The 25,970-nt window shown below is 37.7% G+C and overlaps 1 protein-coding gene across 3 annotated transcripts in view; it reads right to left on the bottom strand.

Moving 5' to 3' along the window:
- Positions 1-2,842: 2,842 nt before the first annotated feature.
- The window catches only part of DPY19L4 (dpy-19 like 4), a 33,624-nt gene continuing 10,496 nt past the window's right edge, over positions 2,843-25,970 (bottom strand). For 2 of the 3 annotated variants that reach the window (XM_040586284.1, XM_040586287.1), the window contains 12 exons: positions 25,470-25,604; positions 24,071-24,202; positions 23,887-23,985; positions 22,627-22,700; positions 20,629-20,787; positions 18,819-18,938; positions 17,591-17,711; positions 16,089-16,145; positions 13,639-13,721; positions 11,810-11,942; positions 11,210-11,368; positions 2,843-7,999 (listed from right to left, as the gene is read on the bottom strand). In XM_040586284.1, coding sequence (XP_040442218.1) covers positions 7,835-7,999; positions 11,210-11,368; positions 11,810-11,942; positions 13,639-13,721; positions 16,089-16,145; positions 17,591-17,711; positions 18,819-18,938; positions 20,629-20,787; positions 22,627-22,700; positions 23,887-23,985; positions 24,071-24,202; positions 25,470-25,604 — 1,437 coding nt within the window. In that variant the 3' untranslated portion in view covers positions 2,843-7,834. The remainder of the gene's footprint in view (positions 8,000-11,209; positions 11,369-11,809; positions 11,943-13,638; positions 13,722-16,088; positions 16,146-17,590; positions 17,712-18,818; positions 18,939-20,628; positions 20,788-22,626; positions 22,701-23,886; positions 23,986-24,070; positions 24,203-25,469; positions 25,605-25,970) is intronic. The other variant, XM_040586286.1, reaches the window with a different exon arrangement.

Below are 25,970 nucleotides of genomic sequence, written 5' to 3'. Positions count from 1 at the left end.
GAAAAAATTAAACGCCTCCATCGGTCTTTTCAATGAAAACCATTTTTCTTCTGGAATTGAGGGGTGGGGAGGGAGGTCCATTTCAGCTGGCAGGGATCAGGGAAATCAAAGCACAGGCTTGTGTTTGGGTCCCTTCAGGGTCAGTGGGTGATATTCTGTCCTAGTAACTGCTTTGAAAACCAGGAAAAAAAAATTCCACTCTTCACAATCGACCCTACGTGCTCATCAGGGATCAATAGACAGCTAAACAGTTTAAGGAACGCTAAGGAATTCTCAAAAGCTGTATTATGTATGTATATGTATGTACAGTATATTTTAGAATGCTGCAAGACTGGCCATTGTGTAATAACCTCATTTCCTTCTCAGGACACTGCCAAGAAAACAGTATGGTTCTTTCCGTGTAGCTGTGTTTTCCAAAGGATCTTGACTCTTCCTGTGAAACTGAAGCAGGAACCACAGACAGAATGATAAATTCAAGAGGCAACTCGAGTAAGGATAGCGGGGATGGCTCTTGGCTCCAATAGGAAACACCACAGAGAAAAAATCCATATAAATAAGCTGCTTAGGTACCTTCAGGACACTGTCAGCTTCTACTGCCAAAGAATCACAGTGAAATTTATTTTTAGGGCTCTCTAGCAAACTTTATCTGGTAAACCGACGACTGTGAATTGCCACCCCTCACTCTAAGAACTGCTGTTCCAAGGCCAAACTATCGGCAAGGCCCGCAGCCTTCCTCTGGCCCTCTCTTGCAGCCCGGATGAGTCCCTTGAATGCAACCAGCAGTTCAGACCACAGCTCAGATCATCATAAAACGGGCCAGCCTGGGAGGAGAAAAAAAAGAAAAGCGGGGGGGGGGGGGGGGGGGGGGGGGGGGGCGCGGGGCGCTGCGGAAAAAAGCATCAGTGCTCATCTAGGTGTCAAGAATGCAGAAACAGATGCAAATTACACTCCTAGTGTGTGTTCCAGAACTATTTCTCATGATGAAATTGAAACAAGGCTTTATTTCAATGTACCTTTCTAAAATTGCATAGCCAGGTGAATCACTTCTGCAGCAGTGATTTTCTATTGCTCTCCATAGTTGAAGTTAAGTGAACCAAGGAAACCCCAGGCGCCTTTCCCAGCATCCAGCAATCACTCTGGGAGGATTGGAGCACAGCTTCTGCGCTCGGGCTCTCACAGGCAGCGGAACATGACGCAGTGAAGAGAAGGTGGCTGCATTCTTGCCCGTCCTTTGTCAGCTTTCTTCAGAGGGGAGAATGGCTTAGGGCATCTTTTTATATTCACCCTCATCTTACAGAATCTACTGGTATTTATTGCAACAATGTAACAAAAAAACCCCCACAACCAACCCCCCCCCCCCCCAATTCCACCTTAACATGTTTTCAGTCTTTCTGTAACCACTCGGTATAGCACCGTCAGGAGTCAAGGCTTGCCAGCAGACGCTGTAGTTACAACTTCGAAACAAGAAGAAATTGCATGGCACTGTAAAGCTGCTCAAAATTCTGAAAGTGAACGTGTATACTGCTGTTGTGTTATAACCTACTGAAGAGTTCTGTAATGCTCTGTATTACTTTACATTTGTATATTCTAGATGTGCAATTTAATTCATAATGAGATGCATCTCATCTCATTACTATTAAAAATGTCTATCACACTTGTTACCTAAGCAATCTGAAAGCACACAGGAATTGAAGAATGGTAGTCTGGGTCACAGCAAAAGTTGGAAAATCTGGGAAACTGGGCCCTAGAAACAGACTACAGAGCTACCATTTAGGGTGAAAACACCCCAAACCAACAGCAGATTTACCTAACACCTCTCAAACATTGATTATAACCAGAGTATGTATTTTATAGATACACACACACATACATACACACTTATTTATATAAACATATAAATATAAATTCTATTATAAATAATAGAATATTCTGTATCTCACAGCTGGTAACCATGGTCTCAGTTTTGGATAAAGACATGGAAGAGTACACAAACACCAACATTTATTTCATGGTACCAGGAAGCTCCATTCCCCTTTCAGCTAAGTATTCACAAAAGCCTGTGTGCGTGAATTAGTGGATAAACTTGAATACTTCAACATCAATATCAAGACTTCTTGACTGGTCTAAAAGGAATCAGTCTGAGGAATGTTCAAACTCAGAACCATTATAAATTAAAGATGTAAATACACATTTTTAGGTGTTATGTGATCATATTTATGAGAAATGCTTCATAGGGCATTTCTACCATCTTCAGAATATAACTAAAATAATCTCATGGTTTTCATATCATTACACAGCAAATTTTATTACAAAGCAGTCTGCATTCAAAGATTTCACCTCTTCTAATATCTTATAAAATGATAAGGGGCTCCAATATATGTAATCATGATCTGTAAAGTTGATTAAAAAAAAATCAGTAAGCATTTGATGTTGTATAGCAATTTATTTCCAGGAGATATGCTTGCTGTAGGAGGATCTTTAGGGAGAAAGTCCGAGTTCAATAATTCCATATGAAGCACCTCATATTTTGCCGCTCAACCTCATACCAGTATGTCCCAACAGGTAGTCACAGTCAGCCTGACATGGATCCAGTCTGAGCAGGCTGCTAATCCTCACAAGTTGCAAGAGTATTTATGCTGCCCCATCGCATCAAGACAGATATTTGAGATATGCTGTATAGTCTTCATTTGGCTGAAAATTGCATAAGCAAATAATACAACAGAATTAAAAAAATAATTCTATTACTGCAACAGAGGAAGAAGGTTAATTCATTATGAACTACATGGTTTTTTGTGAAAGGGCGTATCAGACTTCTCAAAAGAAAGCATAAAATGGTTAGTGTCCCAAACAAGCCACACTTTATGGACTTGGCTTTTATTACAATTTTTTTTTTTTTCACAGAAAAAAAGTTTGTCACAAGAGAAAAATATTTACTATGTATACGCTGTTTCAATAAAAAACTATCCAAGACAACAAACAGGATAAAAGGAATTGGATTGCTTAGATTCGTTATTAAATAACTGCACATAGATATGTCCATATGTCGTATACACTACTGCTAAATGTCACTGTTCACAAGTAAAGCACCACCAGTAATTCCTCTGCATTACTGAAGAAACAAAGTTTAAAACTTTGAAAGGCATTAAACACCCACCTCTTTTCCATCAAATAAATAGGTAACCTTAAACATCACTTGACAGGCAGAATTACATATATTTAACTGCGCTGAAATCACAAATATGTCCAGATTAATTACACATTCAAACATCTAGTTGAGGTACCAAACAATTCAGAAGATCTCTGGGCATTGCTAGCTCTGCACCTGGCATAGTAAGAGTACAGCAACAGAATGATGATGTTCTCTTTTAGCTGTACTGATGAAATAGAAATGATCACTAAAATGACACACGCTGCATGTTTTAGAATTCCCACTTTCCCTGCTCCTCACCACCCCCACCCGCACACATGCCCACCCCAAGTTAATTTTTAAAGAGTACTAAAGGCATGATTACACAGACTTACGTTGAGGTATTATTTCACATGAAATATTGCTTGTATTGGAATAAACTCAGCTTTTCTTTCATCCTTAATACCATAGTACTCTCGAGTCCACCTGCCTGTCAATATTCAGGAGATTCACAGATTCAGCCACCACCAGCGGTAACAGAAGTTACTCATTACAATTCCAAAACACTGTAGTAAACCAGACATCTCTAAATACAAACACAACACGCGTGCCCACACCTTCACACAAACAGCCTACGCTTCTCCCAGTAGATTTTTGGTTAGGCTAGGTTATACGAAGTTAGCAGCACTCATTAAAAAGTGTTTCAATGACAATTTACAATCCCTACCACCTGATCTCGCAGCTCCTATTCATGCAAATTGCACGGGAAAGCTGATGAAGGGTCACAAGATTTGCACATTTGCAGATGACTTCGTGAAAGTAAGATCCTAGGAAAAAGATTTGGTCCCTAACCTTCTACCTTTCAGTAAACAGTAATGCCACCAGAGCAAACAGTCTGAAGAATTTTCAATGCCTGTTAAACCCTTTGGCCCTCTTTCCTCCATATTTGTGTGTCTCCTCCTTACTCCCCCAATGAAAACTGCCTTTAAGATTGTATTGTATTAAATTGTAATTCCATTTACTTGCAAGAAATAAAGCCAGTGTTTTTTTTTAAATAATATGAATAGAAGCTAGTGTTCTGAAATGCCTTTACTTAATTAGTCTCAAACAACTCCTGGCAAATCTACCAACCGCATTCAAGTATGTAATTCAGGACATGAAAGAGCATTTTTTTAAGATTAAGACAAAACTGTATGTGTCAGTTTAGCTGTGGCTTGATTAAAATTTATTCCACAAGTCTAATGGTAACAGGTGAGTGCCTGAAAATACTGTACTTTATTTATTCTTTCAAGGGAATTTTTTTGCATTTATGACGACCAAGCACATCAGAAATTGGAAATATGAAGGAGGAAACAAGCCAGCAAAATAGCAACACAAATTGCTATGCAAATTCTCATTCTTCCCACTGAACATCTGTTAGATGGCTGGCATACATCCTAGCTGCACCACTCACTACACACCAGCATTCTTCAAGGCTGGGGTATTATGACACAATGAAAACTCTAGAAATCAGAGGGACAGGAATTAAAGAAAAAAATCTTCACAAAAAGAAACACAAATTGAGTTTTTTGTTTGTTTAATAAAAGCTTGCAAGGCACATGTTTCAACTGAATTGCAACATCTATCTACAGCAAAACAGATCAAAATTTGCAAAACATTCCCCCAGCCCTTTCAGGCAGTTAAACCTGTGACCTGGTTGAAAACCAAGCTAGGGTTGCGTGTACAACTCCAAAGTAATTACGCCCTATCGCTGTTCTTCTGAGGGATATCATGAAACTTACTGTTTATTTTTCACAGAAGGTGGAGATAAGAATAGACAATATTTTTGCTAATCCATAGCTGGATAAGAAATTCAAGTTCATAATTTTCTAAGATATGATTCTTCCAGTCATTCATTTAAAAATGTTGCCTTTTTACTGGAACAACAGCAATATTTTTCCCACATAAAAGGCTGCTCCTGCTACTTAAGGCTGCTGTGCCAATGGTGCTGCAATACAATTTTCTCTAATATAAAAAGCAAGGTAAAAATCTTAAATGATTCTCCTAAAGCAGAATCAATTGAAGTATCAAGAATATATCTTAAAAACTATGACAAAACTAATAATAACTATGTCACAGTTCAAATAAAGTTCAACATGTTCATTTAAACATGTGTAAAGGCCAAACTACCCTACAAGATAGTTTTCTTAGATGTACAGATGGTCTCATTAGTGTTTTTTTGACGTGTGCTCTACATGTAAGTATTCAAACTACTATCTACGTGGTAATGCATACATACAGCATTGCGGTAAACATATGTATGCGGTAAAAAACAACAGGCGGTCAAGGATAGTTAAATATTGCATCTTGGCATGGCAGTCTAAGGCATGAAGCCGTAAGCTATGCGACTTCATCCACCCAAGTGCAGTCGTAACCCTGAAGTTTGCTACCTGGAATGCCTTATTGCTGTTATGAAATGGTATTCATGAATTCTTAACTTCAGGCAAGTAAATGACTGACAGACATGTAATTCCTTGACAGCGACTCAAACAAACTTAAATTGTATAAGGAACTCTAAACTTACTTCCAAATATTACATCTACATCTACACTAGCACATACAGAGAAGGTTCCTGCAGGCCTGCCATAGCTCAAGTTAATAAACTCGCTTCCACTGTTACATGGTAATTGAAAATTCTGAAATACCAGTGCAGTAAAACATATGCACTCGTGCATAAGCAAACAAATGCAGACTGCATTTGGCCAGACACACATACACACTGCCCCCAACACAACCGTATCCCCAGAAGGGATATTTACTTTTAACTTGTAACTCAGTTATACTGACAAATGTTTCTCTCTATGATCACATCCAGTATATTTATCTGAATATTGGTTTCAAATAAAACGCAGAATTTAACATCCTGTCAAGACTCATAGACCTCAAAATGTAACTGAAAGTAAAAAACAGATTACAGACATCTTGACTTTTACAACAATAAAGCTTTTTTTCTTTTAAATCATTGCAACAGTGATCATAGGTTTTAAAAAACTGCAGCACTACCTGCAGCACTTACTGCAAAGTCAGGAAGTATATCTGTGTAGAGCAGACAAGAACCCCCACATACACCAACCTGCTGCAGTTCCTAATAATTCCAGAGTTAAAAATCTCTGACTTTGTATTTTATCAACAAGTGCAGTAAGGATCATTTTGCAGCTTTCATTTGCAGAATGGTTTGCAGATTTTTCAGTTGAGGGTTCCTCCTATTATGCCCGATCCTTCATCACGGTTACATCATACATGGGCTCCAAAGAACTGTTCCCGTATGCCCGCTAGACTGGTCTCTGGGCCAGGTGTCACACAAATCCATAACTGCAGGTTAACTTCTAACAGATGAATAACCTCTTCCAAAACTTATGTCCTGGCTTTTTGTTCAGCTACACCTACGTAAGCAAAGCTACCGTTACCTTTTATTGGATTTTCCACTCACACCACCAGGATTAGGCCCAGAGCTGGATATTCTCTTGAAGGTATATTATCCAGCAACAAACAGGATGAACAGCCCATTTGTTACAAAAAATAGTTGTAGAGGAAAAGGGGGTCACACAAGGAAGACAAATTTGAGAGGGAAGCAAGATCGCAGAGTACTTTCCCCAATTTTCCAAGATCTCAGTGTAGTTGCATAATTGATATAAAAATAGATATGAAAAACTGTACCATTATTTATCAATGGTGGTGAATATAGGTTTTTACATTGCAGTTATGGCACTATCTTAATATAACTATCACATAAAAATTGAACAAAATGAGGATCACCCATCCCTCCCCATACATACACACACACACCAGCGCACACACAGAAGGGGTGAAACAGAAGTGCAGAAGTCTCAGCAGCAAACCTGGTTGTCCTGCTACCCTTGTCTAAAACCAAGTATGGCATACAGTTGTATACTGGCCCGTTCTGATGGCTGCTAAGACACACGTATGCATACACACATACACATTGAAGCATGGAAAAATCCTGAAGACAAGTTCTTTCCAAACTGAAGATCTGATCTTGTTAACTCCTACTGCTAGGTCTAAGTCCAAGCACTTCCACCAACATGTCTCTTAACAATGTAGAGATCAGCGCCTTAATCTCTGGAAGTGTTGTTAAATAAAGGCTTCCTTATTTGATTTATACAAACACTATAGCTACACGTAAGATGTATGAACGTATGCTTCATAAACATAGAAATGTTTACAGTGGAAGACAGGAACAATGAAAACAACAAAAAAACCAAACCCCCCAAACACTTACTTGAAAAGACTCAGGATACCAATTGCTTTCTTGCTAGAAAATAAAAGCTATATGACTTAAATGAGCTCTTTAAATAATCTTTCTGCATTTACTGCAGTCTACCCACGTCAGCTCTCTAATACTACAGTTAGAAATTTCATTTACATGAAGATTAAGGTGGTTTGTATTGGGAAGAAAAATGCAAAAACATGGAAGACTGTCACACTTTGTAGAGACTGTAAAATTGACAAATTTTCCTGTTTCCTTCGAAGATGCTATCTGTGTCTGTTGATCTGTAGTTCAGAGAATTCCAGTTTGGTAAAATAAAGTTGTCAATACACTGCATGCGTGCACAAGTATCTGCAAAAATGACTTCCTTGATCAAAATGTGACTTTTCCAACTGGATTTCATTCACAATCAATCCTCAGAAAGAAGCTTGCATGCTTTTTCACGACTGGAAGGATATCACAGTGTTGATTCTATACACAAAGTAGGATCTATTCCAGTATACCCGCGTAAAATAATTCACATATGGAGAATAGTTCATTTTGATTTCATGACAAAATCGTCCATATTTTGAGTAGGCATAACTGTCACCTTCCTCACAAACCACCTGTCAGAAAAGAAGAACAACTAATTAAAATACCGAAGATAAGTGGTTACAGAACGTAATTCTGTATATTTAATTTACTTCCGTATTCTGTAAATTTAATTTACAATAGAAATTTAATTTCCATACTGTATGATTCCAATAAGATGAAAACATATTCCCCTATAATTTGTTTAACCATCTAAAATAGCCTTTGAGAGTTAATACCTTTGTCAGGATATCAGACGTTAAAATCAGTGTACTTTATCCATACAACGAAGCACACCAGCTGTGGAAATTTTCCACATGCCCCGTTTGCCCAGTACTTCAAACCTGACCTGCACATAGCATACCACCTATGTAGGGAAGGAAATTCTCAATTACTTTTTCCAGGCCAAGTAAGTTTGACATGCCGAATAAGGACTGAAGACACACACACGTATCACACTATAAATTCCAACCAACTGACTTGGAAGCAAACTGCTTGTGTGTTTTAGCATCTACTACCTGATATCCTTGAAGAAATCCCTTCACTACTCCTGATGGCACAAATTCAAGCTGGTTCAAAAAAAAGGCGGTAGGACAAATTCACGGAGAAAAATCTACCAGTGGCTACCAAACTCAAAGAAGTTTCCCCTGAGCTATAGTCCTTCAGCAACAGACTACTGGAAAACAGCTGTCTTGCCCTAGCAATAATCACATGCTCTCAGCCTCTGTCAGAAACAAGATACCAGACTAGGACTGCAGGACATGGTCCAAGCTAGGAAGCAATACTTTTCTTCTTAAACACAGCTATTTGGAAAACACATCCGCAGACCTGTCAAGAGCATAAGAGCATGTCCACTGTCTCACTTACTCTGGGAATAAGTTAACGCTGCAGTTTCCACCTACATGTGCACTAGCCTCCACTAGTTTGGAAAGTCTTGATAATCTTCCAATGTGACTTAGACAATTTTTGTTAGCAAGCAAACAGAGTTTTGTTTCAAAGCTTCCTCAGACGACACACTATGTCAGTTTGCAGGAACAAACTATGTCAACTTTCTGGGGGAAAAAAACCACACAAACAAAAAAACCACACCCACACCCCCCTTTATTCCTGTTGGCTATTCCAATATTTTTTCTACAACTATCATTTTTAGCATCCAACCCAGTATGGACTCAGCCAGACAGGAAGCATAAGTGATGTTCATTACTAGCCAAACATCTTTTTCTAAAAATACTGAACACTCAGTTGTCTACATTTAGATGCACATATTAGTTGTTTTGTTACAGATTTAGATTACAGACATTCAGCAGAACAGATTTTAACTGAAACTTTCATAATGTACCTTCTTTTCTCCTTCTTAATCTCTCCACTATAAATAGGATAAAGCTTGTCATTTTGACAATCCTAATTACACAAAAAGAGTAAATGACTGTTTTTGTGTACTAACAGCATGGTGTGTGGCATTTATCAAAGACAGGCTCTTTGCACTGGATACTGTCTTTTGATGTTTTTTTTTCCCCTCTTTGACTGAAATTATCATCGCAAGCAATAACCGCTCTGAAAAGTACCAGGAAGTGTTCTTTAGGATGAACTCAACAAACTGAGTGTTAGGAATTAAAGGACGAAGAAACTCATTCTGATATACGAATCAAACAAAAATGTAAAAACCTGACAGTAAAAATGTGCTGCTGAAGTTAGGATGAGATCGGAATTACGTGCGAGAGAGAGGCATGCAGGAAGCACTGAAATGAGAGATGCAGGGCTAAGAGTGAATGGAATCCTGAAATTGTGGTTAATTGTTCCAGCTGACGTGCTAAAGTATGAAGAGGAAACAGGAACTTACTCGTGCAAAAACAGATCTGAGAAGAAACTGAGAGATAACGTGCTGATCATCACTGATGGAGGTTATTCATACACACACACTCTGTTACAGTACAGTATATTGGTTACAACATGGAATAATCATGGCATACGTGATTTTTAGCAGCAAGGCAAAGAAAGAAAAAAGATAGATTTCAGCAACGCTAAGGAAGTTGATAGAAAAAGAGACAATAAACTGTCCAGGAAACCTTCAAGTAAAACTGACACCAGTTGTAGATTCCTAGGGAAATTCCAAGAGTAATCCCCTGAAAATGTATCGCCCCTATAATTATTCCTCCAAATGAAAGCAACTACAGAAATGAAACGCTTACAAGTTCTTTTGAAACATCTATCATTGAAAGTAGAGCTTATAAAATACCTACCACAGATGAACAGCTTGGGATTTTTCCCCAAGAATGGAGTATAAGACTATACACAAGAAACAAATGTACCTTCCCCATTAAAAAAAAAAAAAGCATTCAACCCAAGGATTAACTTGGTGTAGTTAATACACAACAGGCTGTAATCTCAAACAGATGCTTAAATCCTTTTTTTCAGTGAGGAAACTAACTAAATGAAGCTAACCTGTGACTGTTTAGAAGCAACTGGCAACACCCTCTCTCCTGTTGACCTGAGAATAAGCCACCAGACCCTAAGTGAGTTTAGGGCCACTCCTGCCTTTATACAGTCAAAACTTTTTCTGGATTCCCAGGAAGCAGATGAACAAGTGGTAATGAGATCACTTTATAAATCCCATCTCATCCCCTGCTTCACCAGTAAGAGCAGCACTATCAGCGTTCAGAACAGACACAGTGTGGCAATGACTGAAGTAGCTGATTCAACCAATCTTTCCACCAGCTGTGGCTTAAACTATCTGTTGGGGTGCTAACCTATCTGCAAGGCTGAACCAAACAGACTTGTAACTTCATCAGTACCAAACAGGTTGTACTGAATTGAATGGCAGGCTAGTCCTCATCCCAGGCAGAGTTTTAGAAGAACCCTGTTTATTAATTTTAAATGTTTACCTTTAAAACTAGTAAAGAATGCCCTCTGAGGCAGGGCTTTACTGCTTTTTTAAGACCTCTTCAGGTGTTACAGTCTTAAACATTTACATATAGCTAAATGGCATCTAATCATTGGCAGAAAAGCAACACAGCTAGATAGTAATGTATTAGGAGGAGTTGGGGCAGTTAAAGAACAGTATGGGGTAAGATTACAGGTGTGTAAGAAACAGACAAACCAAAACTTAACTGATCACTTTTAAAATTTATGAGTCTTTGTCTACATGTCAATTACAATCAGAAAAATAAGATGAGCATTGTAAGAAGATTTTTTTAAAACGAATTATTTATGCATTCAAACATTAATTTTTTCTTACTGTTACTTACATGACCATTGGCAATATCCAATAGATCTTTAACTCTACATCCTCTTACAGGTCCCACTTCATTGCAAATTGAATCTTCAATAACCAGAAAATTGGCTTTGTAAGATGTAAGTATCTTATAAATATCCTCTGCTGACCTCTTTGAATAGATCTGATAAATCTATAGATTAAGAAGACATGTTCATGCAATGCAAAAAATCAGTGACAAATTAAACGGGGTGGGGTGGGGGAGACGACTTATCTGCAACAACAAACTATATAGGTACACACCAAGCTATAAAATGTTTGGGTTTTAAATCTCCAAAACGGGTGATGTAATGACCAGCTGAATGGGAAGTATTTGCCTCTGCTGATGGTGAGTTCTCATCTTACATACTCCAAGTACCCTGAAAAGTCTTCACAAATAGTACTTTGATATTTATTTCTGTCCAGAGTGAAGCACTGAGAATCTACTTGATACTCTCCTTCCCTGTTTGCTGGACTTCTGTGTCCTCCTTCCATTTAATATAATAGATATTTTTTTTCTCATTATATTCGGGTGAAGAGGAAGACAGGAAGACAGGTCCTGTGAGATGCCATATTTATAGAATTGGATACTCACATTTTCATTTCTTTTTAGAAGATCGTCATCATTATATAAAGGCAAGCTTGACACCATCCATCCAGTACAAAGCTTAATCACACCCATTAACTGCGGGCTGCCTGCAAACACAGCAGCCACAGGAGCCTGTCGTCTGCAAAAGCAACATAAACATACATGTTTGGGTACAGGATGCATTTCTCAAAACAATGTTTTAATTTTATACACTGTGTGAATCTTTTAAGGTGCTATGGTATGAATTGGAGTATACGAAGAAATCATTGAAGGTCTAATTACAATTGGTGTTAATGCTGCAGTGGGCAGTAGTTTCCTTACTGGGAAAAACTCAGACCTGCAGCAATACAGTTTGCAAGGAAGGCCTCTAGCTGTTCTCTTTCCCTCCCCTTGCAGTCCTGAAATGGATCAAACTATTGCTTTTCTGAATGGTAGCTGACTTGTGACAAAATAAGCTTGGGAGGGAGGATAGGTACAAGGAGAAACACGATGTTACGTTGTAAGGGAAAGATCTGTGATTATTTTCATTTGATCTCTAGGACCAGGTACTTCATCATCTAGAAGGAAATAGTGTCATGATACAGAATAATGTCTACAGTAATTATGTTTCTGGGTTTGGTTTCATCTTTTGACTATCCATACTCCTGCATTAGTGAAAGAAAACAGTCACTGTCACACTTTATTACAGACTTTGGGCAATTTTTCATGCAAAGAAAATTCAAAATAAATTCATACTATCAGAGAGAAAATATTCTATAATAATGACATTAAAATTCCAAGATGGAGATCTAAGTATATCCCTAAGAAAAAAAATAATCTTTATTTTCATTAAAGATATGAACAGCTGCTGCAAATAAGGGTAGTCAAATTGCTCCTAGCTGACTGAATCTCAGTGCAATTCACCATGATTAATTATGTACTTGAAGTGTAATATATGCAGACTAATGTAAAAGCCATTAGGTACTTGGCATTATTCCACTTGCTGCCTTGAGCTACAGCAGTGACAAACAACATACTCTACTATTAACAGAAAGAAGAAATTGGCTGGAACACCGTAATTACCAGCCTTTTTTCTGAATATGAACAGGTTGACATTAAAGACTACATAAATACAGAAAATAATATGCTAAAAAAATACAGTTAAAAGTAAGTTATCTGAACACAGGGGATCTAATTTTCAGAGAAGTGCAGTTCCTAATGACCTAGCTCTAAGTCAGATTGAATAAGGTGAGAATACAGTTCCAAAACTTTTGGTGAAAAGTGCATCCATGAAAATCACTTGACTTTGTATTAGCTATGTATATGGCTCAGTATGAACTATATAGAATAGTTCAGTATTTGCTATGCCCTGCCTAGCCAGACAGGTAAGAACACTTCCAGCCTTCTGGTTAAAGGGGAAGTTTGAATCATACATTGCAGGTAACCTGACTGAAGTCTCTAAATCCTCATATGCAGGCATTTCATTTTACTGGTTCATGCACACAAAAATTTTAGTGTTTCTGTCCCCTGTTGGGATTACAATCAACATGAATCCTCTAATCTACTGAAAAATTAACATGGGAAGAACCAAGTACTAATATGTCCACCTTTATTAGTAAATTAGATATAGTAATGATATTAAACATGATTTGCCTGCATGTTTTAGGATCTTCTCCTCTTGTAATCAATGATAAACTCCTGTTTCTTTCCATGGGAATAATACCAAACTTAAAATACACACTTTTCCTCCCATACATCATGGAATGACTTAGCAAGGAAATACTCAGATTAAAATGCTGAGATAAAAATACCCTGACATAAAGCAGTAAAATAGAAATGTGGGACTTCATACTTACTTTATCCATGTCATAAGTTCTACTGTATCAGGATCATAGAACTCTTGTAGTTCTGAAAGCTCTGTCATTATCCTAGGGAAAAACTGATGGAAACATATTCAGTTACTTACAGTTGAGAAAAAAAAAAATCTATAGAGCATCTCATTATATTAAGGTCTTAAGTAACGCAACAGAAAGGGGTTTCATCTGAGTTTTCCCTCCTGATTTGTATTTTTGAATTATTTTGCAAAACACAGTTTATATTTACCTGATAGCAGGAGACTTTCTCCAAAACAAGTACATTAAACACAAGTTCTCATCTCTATTTTATTAGAATACTTATAATAAAAAACATTTTAAAACCCCTCAAGAAAGCCTACGCGGCAGCGACATCCATCAACTTAAACTGGCCTTAAATGCGTCAAAACCATAGTTCAGGTCTTCATACGCAAACGCACATAAATAAGGGCACTGAACCAAGAGGCTGATAAATCTCTCATGGTAAACCCGCTTGAGCAGGAGGGGTTGGACTTCTGTGACTTGATGGAAAGATGCTATGCAAGCAGGACAGGAGAGAAGAAATTTCCTAGTGAATTTATGTTGGTAATCTGCCCTGGACTTTCTTCTAACTTTTACTTCAATCACTGCAGTGAAGGAAAGTACACTATATTGTATCAAATAACATATCTCAGTTTATACTCTCAAAAAAACCCCATTTTGGCAAAAGAAGGCATCCTGGAAAGTCAGATCGAATGCCAACTCCTTCAGACCAGTCCAGATTGCAAGCCTGTGCCATGGCTTCCCTACCCCGTCAGGTTTGAGGGGTGAAGGATGAAGGAACAACAGGTCCTTTATCAAGGCAGGAGATTTTGTCAGTCCTTGAGCCATTTTGAACATTTATCTAGAGAAGGCATGGCTAGAAGCTGGCCAGGCTTTAGGGGCTGGAGCATGTTCACACTGTTGTAAATGCTAAGTGAAAGCTACCGGATGCCAGCTCTATCTGGAAAGGGTAAATTTTACAGGTTATGCCAAACTAAAGGGACAACTTACTCTGGGACAGCCACAGTGAACAGACACTTGGAAGTGAAGGCCTGCTTTTAACTGAGGAGTTTCCACTCCCATTACCTGAACAGTTCAGCTGTCACTTGACAGCAGTCTACAACCAGACATGTTAGGGTAGTACAAAAACAAGATGCCATATGTTCACATCAGGGCTCAAAGCTGTAGCAGTGCTGTTATACGTACACCTGAAATGCCCCCAGAACAATGGGACAGAAAGAGTAACCTCTACTGCCGCTCCAAGGAGAACCATCTTGACTTGGCAACCAGAGCCCTTAGAAAAATCTAGTTAGATGAGGGACTATGCCAGACCGAGTCAGAAGGCAGCCAAGCAGAAAGATGCAGAGCTTTACACTCAGCCATTTATAGACATGGTAAGAGATGAAGAGCCACAAGGCATTTGCACCGTCCTGTTACCATAAATCAAAGTTTCCAAGCTCAGGGATGAGTTATGAACCTGGAGAGCAAACTGTTCACCGCTGCTTAAAAGCAAAAGCTGGATCTGCAATGGATGAAGCCCTCTAGAGTCCAAACCCCCACACTGCTTTTATAAAAAAATCTGAAAAAGAATTACTTGGTCAACTAAACTAGTTTCCTCTATTGTAATAGATTTCATAACTCTTTTTGAGCAACTAGCTTCTTTTTAGGAGAGTATCTGTTGCTCTGGCAGAAATGTGTAAAGAGTCAGATTACATTGCAACCAGAACTTCTAAGATAGATGTTAGAAAATCTGTTAAAATATTGTTGGTCAGGACTGGGTTTTATATTTGAATTCTTATAAAACCATTCAAATTATTTCCAAGCTGTATCTTGTAGCAGAGGGTTACACTTTACAGGGTATTTCCCATGTTTTTTGCATTTACAGAAGTTTAAAAAATTATTTCCAAATAATCTTCCCTAAACTCTGCCTGTGCTTGCAATAAAGAACTGAGTATTTATTATAAACATGGAAACATCTGCAGCTTTTCTTCCCTGTAATGTAGTATATACATAATTCTACACAATGCTCTGCACAAAGGATTTAGCTCCATTGTAATTTGATGAGAGGTTTTCAAACAGATTATTTGTGTATGGCCTCCCATAATTTTACTTCCAACTAACCTCATTCCCCCTCACTAAAATCGAGATTGGGGCAACACAGTTTTCAATACCCTGAGTTTTTATTTGGCAGTATTTTCTCTGTTGAGTCAGTTTATATATCCAAAGTATAATAGCTGAACATAATAAAGTCTTCAATTAAATTTAAACAGTTCTTAATTACACTAAGCAATTGTTAACAAACTAAATTGTCAAATACCTCATACTGAAAAATGCCGATGACAGTCTTTACTTCACCATATATATTTCATTTCACCGAGTATATTTCATTATATTGTGCCTACATACAAAACCCACAAAGGTACGTTTCTTACCTCTTTCCACAAGCTGAACCCAATTATCGTGGGAACTGCCATACTCAGAATAAGAGCCTATAAAATACATGTTAGAAGAAATGGATTATGCACTGTTCTCCGACCTTGGACTATCTGTTGATTCTGCTCATACAGTTGGCTACATTTATGCCTGAAACCTTAGAGTGGCAGTAAGTGAAACTTTGTGGTTTTCTACCAGGCAAAAAAACTCACCACAAACAAGAATTTGCCTAATTTGTTGGGGAAGAACTTATTTGTCCCATGATAACTTTACCATCAATATTAGGGATGGTAAATTACTACTCAAATAACAATGATGCAACGTGCACATGACGTAGGGAACAGAAGAAAAGTGAACACCTCGCATAGAAAGGCTATGAGATAATCTGAGAAAGGGAAAAAAGTATGAAACAAGCATTTCAAACCTCTGATCTTGTTGATGCTTTAGTTCAGATTAACAGTATTGATATGCAAACTCCAGAAACCCATTCTTCAGCACACCATCATTCTAGTCAACACAATTTTTGCTTTGCAAAAAGGAGAGAATAGCTCGCATGGTACAAGAAACATTTTATAAGGAATGCACACAAGATGTTCTCTTGATAATAAGCTATTAATGTATCCACTGTGTTAACAGTAAAAAAAAGCAGGTCTATATAGCAGAAAGCATGAGGTACGCAAAAGAATGTGTTTACCATTTTACACTGTCAATGCTTCTGATGTAACAGTGTATGGCCCTTTCACAAATGACACAGTGAATCTCTGCTCAAGTATAAAACATTTATTCCTATAAGCCTCTCAAAATTTAGGTAAGTAATATCCTATACTTATTAATTAAAAAAAAATGCACAGAACAGCTAAAAATTGCACAGAGCAACTCTCAGCATATTAAGAATAAAGCCAGGCTTGGAAGTGGGGAAGCTATTTGCATTGTAGCACAAGCTCATTTTCAGTTACAACACTTCTCTGTAATTGCCACACATGAACAAATCTTATACAAAGTTAATTCTGCTTACCATTTCTTATGAAGCAGCTTTATTCTCAGCGATTAAATACACCTAACTGCCACATTTTCAGCCTCATTTCCTAGTGAAACGAGGCTTATGTCGATGCTTGCCTTGCATGCCTGTACTTTTCCTCCTGCACTACTCCTAAAAACCACATGACCTTCTGGGCCAGTCTCAACTAAATATGACAGAGAACTTGAAGTCTCAAAGACTTGTTAAAAGAAATCAGATGAGTGAAAGAGAGATGCAGACAGGTCTGTTTCTTGCAAGGAAAGGCTGTAGTGTAAACAGAACTTTATCACCAGGTACCAGAGAACATATGAAAGCACAGTATTAAGAATGAAAGGCACAGAAAAAGCAGACTATATGAGATCTGCTGCTCACAAGAACTACGTGTTCTTTTAATGGGTTCTTCTATAGGCCTTAGGTAATTGTTTTTTGAAAAGTTACATATTTGCTAGCTCTAATTCCCAAGACATCGGCAACATGTCTCACCAGCAATATCGGATGCACAGCTTTCAGTCGAAGCCACTTGAAAAGCGTCATCCAAAGTTCGGGAGAGCACACACCAAATGCAGCAAGCATGCAAACATAAGGCGTCCATAGATATTTCATTCTGAAAAACACTGAAATAACTTAGTTGGGACTCTGTGCATGCCTCTGTATTCAAGCTATTTATGAAAAAAAACTGAATATTTTTATATGTCAAACACAGTCTGGATGTTCAAGCAATCTGAGATCAAATTTGATGGCACTGAAGGGTAAACTGAGGAAATCTCTAGCAGAAGAGCAGGCATCTGATTATCTGCTGCAAGATGTAGGAGCAAGATCCAAGGTAAAAGATGACAAAATCCTTCACAGAGTTCAGGGAAAGATGAAAGAAAAATCAAAGAGACTGGTAAAGTCCACTTGGCTGTTGCAGTTTTCCAGCCAAGCAAGGATAAAAAGCAGCTATTCAGCAAAGCTGTACAGACACTCTGCTATAAGGGAGCTCCTGAAGAAAGGAAAGGAAAATATTCAACAAACAACTTAAGCTTGTCTGGTACTGTCTGCCTCTAAAAGATAGACTAGTGAAGTTAAGACAACTACACGGTAACACAACATTCTGCTCACTTTAAGAATTTGTGAATATTCAGATTTTAGGATGATGAGCATAACACAAACAAGTCTGCCACCTTCAAGCTGATTTAGCTGAGAGCCAAGATCAGAACTTCTACCACACATTAGCTTCTCTAGCTTTAAGGACTAATACAATACCTTTGGAAATAGTTTTGCTACTGCTTTAACATGTCAAGCAAAGGTATACTTCATGCTAGCCTAAACACAACAAGATGGGTAAGAAATCTTCAGTGTCCCAATATTCCAGAACATACTGTGTTCATTAAAACACTACACAAGATCTTGCTAGAATACATTATTAAAAGAATTACAGCAGTTCTACACTTAAACACCATAAAGAAAGCGAACAAAATTTGCTTCATGTCTTGGATTTTGGCTGCATTAAAGCTTGGAAAACACATTAAAGAGACCAAGCACAATTCATCACATATCTGTACCCAATTTACAGTCAAAATGATCTTTGCTCTCTCCCCTACTGACTAGTACCACTATAAGCCAAACACATTTCTGAAAAGGGGTGAATTTCAAAGGGGTGAATGGTGTATCATGTCCAGTTAGGAACTCTCTGTTGCTTTCAAAAGAGATACATCAAAATCAGACTTACCCTTCCAAACACATCGCTAGACAACCAAGTAAAATTGTGTGAATTACATGATAAACTATTTCTGGCCTCTCTCCAATTCGACCATCCTCAAGTTTAACTGTCTCTTTCAGTGGTTCACCACTGCAGTTGGAGAAAATGAGACATCACTTAATTCAGACATTATCTCAGGCAAAGGTGCCAATAAGAATACTTTTATGACTGTTAAGTCAGCAGTACACTGAGATCACTGGGTGTCACATCATACAATACTGTTGCACTGCTTATTTGGTTTTTGTACTTCATCAATGACCTATCAGTACCTGCTGTCCCTTGCTTTAGACTGTAACCTCTCTGGAGCAATGGCTGTGAATTCATACAATGGGATCACTACCTATGACTGTAAATCCTAAATTAAGGTAATTCAGCACCAAAAGACGGCCAATTTAAGAGCATGCACATTCCACAAACATTTAGATGAAGCATGCTGTACAGTCATTCTAACTAAGTTTCTTCATATCATTAGTTTGGTGAAGAATTATGGAATCTGTAGGATGATAACTGAGTATGGAATGTGTATACCATTTTATGACAAATTAAGATAACAAAAATAGGTTTTAGCCACGTTATTGTAAATTCCAGTAATACATTATAAATAAAAATCATAACCAAAAATCTTACTACAAATGTTCTTTCTACAAATGAAATAGCAAGGCGCACAACAGATAACATTTTATTCTACCAAGATGTGATTTCAGGTTACAATTATATAATAAGTTTCCTCACAACAAATGGAAAAACATTTGAGATTATTAACTGCTTCAAAATTAAAGAGATGAAGGAAGATTTATTTTAAGTTTTTCTTTAAACAGCTGTTGGACATACTGGAGTCACTGCTCATTGCGAAATAGTAAATAGCTATTTCGACCACTAGCAAATAATAAGACATTTGTTACATTGTTTTGAATATACTATCACACATTCAACCTGACAAACATTTTAATTCATAGGAGTATAATTTTTATTTATTATAAGTCTTTGTTCTTGAAAAATACTGTTGATTTTTTGCTGCAGACAAATGAGAAATTTTCCGTAATACCTGAGCAGTTACACCACTCATCCACCAGGAAGAGATAATTTCCTAGCCATTGAGTTTCCAAGACAAGTTATGCTAGGATCTACAGTGTTGCTATTCTTAGTCTGTAAACAGACAGCTCCACTACCCCTTCTCTCAAGGGAACTGTGAATCACTGTGAAACTAAAAAAACAATTGAGTCAGTTTTACTTCATCTCTGTTCTGAGCAGAAAAGGTTGATGGACCTTATCACAGTAAAAAAGAGTTTAAAAAAAAAAAACACAATGAAGGATTAGAAATCTGAAATGCTCTCAACTCCACCCATCTCATCCTTCACTGTATGTAAACTTGGAAAAAAAAAACCACAAAAACCAAACCCAAAACTGAGAAACAAAATCTCTAGCAACAACCAGATAACTTTGCTGCTCCAAGGGAAAAACAGACAAAACATCCTTCGCCCTCAATAGGAAGAAACATAAACATATCACAAAACATTAGCCAGAGCTACTTAGGAATTGCACCTATAGGGAAACAAACCAATGACAACTCCCTGTCCTGACTGGAGGAATGATCAAGAAGTTCCTCACTAAAGGTCTTTCTTTAGGAGCCTCTGATGGGCCTTTCCACTGGTGCTCACACCCTGGCAAGCTCAATGGTGCAATAAACTTCAGAGCAACAAACATGATGACCATTCACTTAAGACATTCATAAACCTCTTATTTTTAACTTCTTATTTTTCACTATAAGTAAGTTACTTACCAAATTCTCCTAAAAATGACCTGAGTTACAGAAAAAAGGCAGATAATTAATACTAAAATATAGAAAGGCAACAGCGATGACTGTGTTAGTCGCAAAAAAAAGTCTTGGGAGGGTGCCTGAAGAGATTCTTGACAAAGGAGCCAATTCATTGTAAAATTCCTAGTAAGGCAAAAACATCCCATTAAAAACAGTAACAATACCCCACAGATTAGAGAAAAAAAAAAACACCAACCCAGCACACAGCCAATCACAGTTTAACCTATTCATGTCATAGGAAACTATTTGAAATTCATCTTTGAGAAGTCATCTTTTTATCATTTGAAACCACTTTGGAAGTACCCTTTAGAGTGACTGTCAAAAGCTTATCTTTCAAAAAAGAATCTGTCATCTGAAGAGACCAGACTACAACTCCTTTATACCACAAAAACCCAGCCTCCCATGTAACTCCATTAATGGAACCACAAAGCACTTCGTTTTCAGTGGATTAAGACTTTAGAGATACTGATGCAAGAAGGTACACTTGTCCTCCTTCCGAACAGGGAGATGAAGGGAAAGTGGTCATCTGAGATCACAAACAAGCCTGAGGCACTGCCAAGAATAGAATCCTTAATGCTGAAATTCTAGTTCTGTAGCCGAACCCACTTGATCATTCTTCTTTCTCAAATAATGAGCAAAAAGACTATATACTCTGCCAAGAAGCACTATCAATGTGTATTCTCAACTGGAATTGGTGCAGCATGTGATGCCGTGAATGCATTGTTGTCTTCCTTTGTTTCGCTTTCCTCCCTCTTCTCTTTTTCTTTTCCCTCCAAGGAAAGACTAGAGAATGGAACCACTTTCAATTAGACATAATCAGTTTAAAGATTAACAGTTGGGCATGTCCAAATTGCCCTTAAAATACAGATCTTGAAGTTCCTGTGCTACAAACCCTAATTCCAACCTACAGTTACACAATTTTCTAGGCATAGTTGCACCCAGTTTGTCTCAATCTCTGGCTTCATTGCAGCTTGACAGCCTGGAAAGTGACATGTAGCAAGTCGCCGGGGAGGGGCGAGAGGGGGAGGAATAAATTCCATATACCTGGTAGCTGAATAAACTGAAATCCTGACCAGAAGCAGTCCTTTCTTTTCTTGCAAAACACTTAAGAACATGCATGTATGTGTGTTAAACAGTGCAGCTTAGTCAACATCATTACATCTTGCCTTCCAAAAATTCCCCAACAATTTCAACTGTGCATGATGTCATTTTCTACTTCTTCCCCTGAAAGGCTGTGAAGTGGTTCTGTAAGAGAGATGCAGCTCCCAGGAGACAGTTACAATTCCTGCACAGAATTGCAAGTCTTGGCTTGGGTCCAGGAGGTGTGTCAGTCCTTACCAATACTCCATTTGAAGTTTTCCAGAAAATCTGTAGCCATGACATTTTCTTCTTGCAGGCCAACATTGAACTCTTTTACAGATGCAAACAGTTTTTCTTAGAGTGACAACAATTCCCTCTGACTTTTAAGTTGTCCCTTGTCCTAATTTCTTCCAAAAGATACAGGGTTTTTTGGGGGGGATAAAAAACAAACCCCTACAACCCAACCCTGTCTTGAGATAGTATCAATAGTTCATGACTCTCTTCGGAGCCCTTTCTTTTCCAGGCTATAAAGTTAGTACCACCACCTTTACCTTATTATCTTTGCTTTCAAGTCTTATTAGAAACACCAGACAGAGTACAGAAAGTTTTTGCTCTTACAACATCAAAAGAAAACAAAAATCTTATGAAATGCTTTCACCCCAAGGCATGAAAAATATTGAGGTGCCTCAGAAACCTCAAAAACCTAAGTAAATTCTGTATATGCATCTTGGGTTTTTTAATTCAATCTTAGAATCAGGCAACAAATAGCAACTTTTTCCCCAACTCCTCCATAAAATTCTCACAAGCCATTGAAATTTTACACTTCTCAGAGCACTTTCAGAAGTTCAGATATCTTAGAAGGTGCAGAGTTTAAAAACTTACTTAGTCGTGTTTAAGCCAAGTTTTACTTCAATAAACTTCAGCAAATGTTCATTTTCTTTATGAGGAAGAAACATCTGGAAATTAATTTAGCAGAGAAAATCTTATCAAGTTCTGGAAGCAGCTTTCACGTAGTCACTTCATTCAGATTTAAAAAATGGCATGGAAAAATCAACTATTAAGTGTGCCAAGTAAGGTACTGGTATAGTAGCATAAATCTTCACTTAAATAAAACCATCTTTCGGGTTTCCTTGAGAATATCATTCCCTTCATCTCATTCATGTACCCCAAAGGAGGGCAAGTGAAAAGCTGTCAATAAGTTATCAAAAGACTACTGAGTGGTGTATAAAGGATCATGAAAAATGGACAGACTTACCCCCAAGCGAGCCAAAAAACATTGTTTGGCTCCACTAAACAATAGGACTGCAGCCTAACAAAAATTATGAGCGTTTGTAATCTTCACATAAATTGTCTGAGCAGACAAAAGTTCTGTGTACTGTCTATGTAATTTAACTCGCATTTTTCAAGGTTAGGTTTTATTTTTCTGGAGATACAGTAGGGCTAGCCAGTCTAAACAGCACAAGAAAACAATCAGATACAAGCATTTTCTCAAATTTTTTAGGGTTCACTAGCTTCTTTATTTTTAAGTTGACACTGTTAATTAACACAACCAGGGTGAGTCTGAGACATAGAGGTAAAGCACGACAAATTGTGTAGAAGACTAGCAACTCCCTCTTGCTGGCTCTAATCAAAATACAAGACCAGGCTAAAATCCCATTGTATAATCTCAACTCCTAGCTGACTCCTACATTAAGCGAAAGTCTCTGTTCCCATGTTCTAGTTGAAGTTTAATCGACAACTAACATCTACCCTGAGACTACTCATACCTGTTCCTGGCTACCAGGTCTTCACCACACACAAGAATATTAATATTCAGGCCAGTTTGTAGAGGCCATCCAATTTAAAACAAAAACCACATTTATGAAATAGCTAAAGTGTGAATTAAAGAGTATTTGTATACTATCCTTTAATCTCAACCTAAAAGATCAAAACCCCAACAAAAAACAGCTGCTTGATTTGTTAAAGACTTTTTATATAGATGCAAAATGACTCAAGTTTTAGTACTCCAATTTGCTATGAATTGAGCTATGAACTCTCAGATCAGCAAGATAAACAACACTTCAAAAGATTTTTCCAAGATACATCCACAACTTTTCATTTAGAGTTTGTCAGTTAAAATCACTTTTTACAGAGGAATCTTACCTTTAGTAACAAGTTTAGTGTCACTGTTACTGTAAGTACCAAATAAATGTACATTATTTTCAGCAATCTTGACATCAATGTACCTTTTTTCATGTTCATCTGCAAAAATATTTTAAAAATGCCGTATCATTTGGAGTTCAGTTTAAATAATAAAAACTACACAGCCAGAGGACAGTCTAGTTACCTGAAGGCATTTAGAGAGCATTAAAGCTGCTACAAGGCTCAGTAATGGTGACACTAGTAAGACTGAATTTTCAAACTGCAAAAGGTACCCCAAGAACAGAGAAAACAAGTAGATTTTGTATACTTCATGCACCTGTTGAAGAAACAAAATAGAACACAATAAAATAAAATTACAGTGAATATATGTCTTGCTTTTTAGAGCAGCAGATAGCTCGTTCCATTTCTTTATCAGGGGATTAACATCTATCCTCCAATCCTATGAATCCTCCAAGCCTATGAATCTAGTAAGGGATCACTTGGTTCTGGAAAGTATTTCACATCAAAATGATCCTGGTCAGCCTAGTAACTAGTATACATTTACTTCACAAGAATTCTGTAAATACGCCAACAAAAGTAGTAGTATTTTACAAGGTCTCCCCATTCTGTAAGACCTGTGACGCAGCACGAAGCAGTAACAATGCAACAGTATGAACACACAATTTGCGTGAAAGAGCCAACTACTGTAAACATGCACTTTCCTTGCCCTCATTCATTTAACCTATCTCAGGAACACACAGACTATCACTGCTACTTTCTGTTATTTACTAATTGATAAGCAATTCTTATAAACCCCGATACTTGATTCTTTAGACTTTTACCAAAACACTCTTCTTCTCCCTTACATTTTAAGGACCCTGCTTTGAACTAAAATAGATCAAACATTTCCCACTGCTGAGGAACAGGAAAAAAAGCAACTGAAAGAAGAGGTGACAAATCAGAGTTGCATGCAGTTTGAAACAGAAGTTACATTTAACAAAACTAGAAGGCACACATGTGTGAATTAGCACATATACCACTGCAACAGGCAGAGTAAAAACTCCTATTGTTGCAACATTTCTAAGAACCATTTTGCAGAAAAAATTCAAATACTTTCTTGTACTGAAAAATCAATTGGCCTTCAGCATCTGTCTAGCCTATTTATTGGCTAAATCGGTACAGGGCAGGCCATTCAGGGTAAAAATGGGCCCTTTAACTGCACAGAGCCAACAGAGCAGTATTTCAGTCAGCCCCACCCTACTGCAAATAGGGGAAAGAGGCAGCTAAGCCAAAAAGGATGCATGACTATCATTCATCACTCTTTCAGCTCTCCAAAGATGTTTCAGGACTCTGCAGCTTTGTTTAGCTCCTGACCCTTTTGTTAGGAAAGCTGTCCCAAACACAGTAGTCCAAAAGAGAGTGAGTTTAAAGCCATTTTATTCTTCTAATGGACGTGACATGCACTTCAGCTGGACCCAGGCTGCAAGACATTCAAGTCATTGCTCAGTCTGCACTTTTTGGAGCTCCTCAGCAGTATTTATGGTAGGCACCTCTAAGGCTGTATTTAAGTCCCCAACTACCAGTAGGTTGAAGAGTTCTAATACCTTCTCTGTCTGTGCCAGGGCAAAGCTGTCTAGCAGAAAAAGAGAAACAGCCTGAACAAACAGGAGATAATGACTGTATTCCCACATCATCATGAAGGTATATGTTGAAGCACTCACCAAAAGGTAACAAAACTTCTGGAAAAAAAAAAAAAAAAAAGGCAAGCATTAATATGACTCCTATGCATCTCTGTCATTAAGTAACTGAGAGGTCATTAAAACAGAAACTATGGAAATTAATTATTATTTTAGGAAGTAATGAAAATACTGACTTCAGACATATTTAACATGTTCTCAGATGGAAGAAAGTAATTACCAAAACATGCAAAACCATTTAAAGCCTATCAGAAGAAACATCTTCGACAGAGACAGCGAAAGGAAGTTACCATCATCTTCTCCAAGCAACAGGAAGACCAACGAAATAGTTCACATAGTGAGAAAAATTCTGCATCAGTTTATTTTAAAAAGACAGCACACAGCTCATTACCACACCGTTCTCTCTGA

The sequence above is a fragment of the Falco naumanni genome, chromosome 3 (assembly GCF_017639655.2).
Source record: "Falco naumanni isolate bFalNau1 chromosome 3, bFalNau1.pat, whole genome shotgun sequence".
NCBI classification, from domain to species: Eukaryota; Metazoa; Chordata; class Aves; order Falconiformes; family Falconidae; genus Falco; species Falco naumanni.
This window is presented reverse-complemented; position numbering and strand designations above follow the sequence as displayed.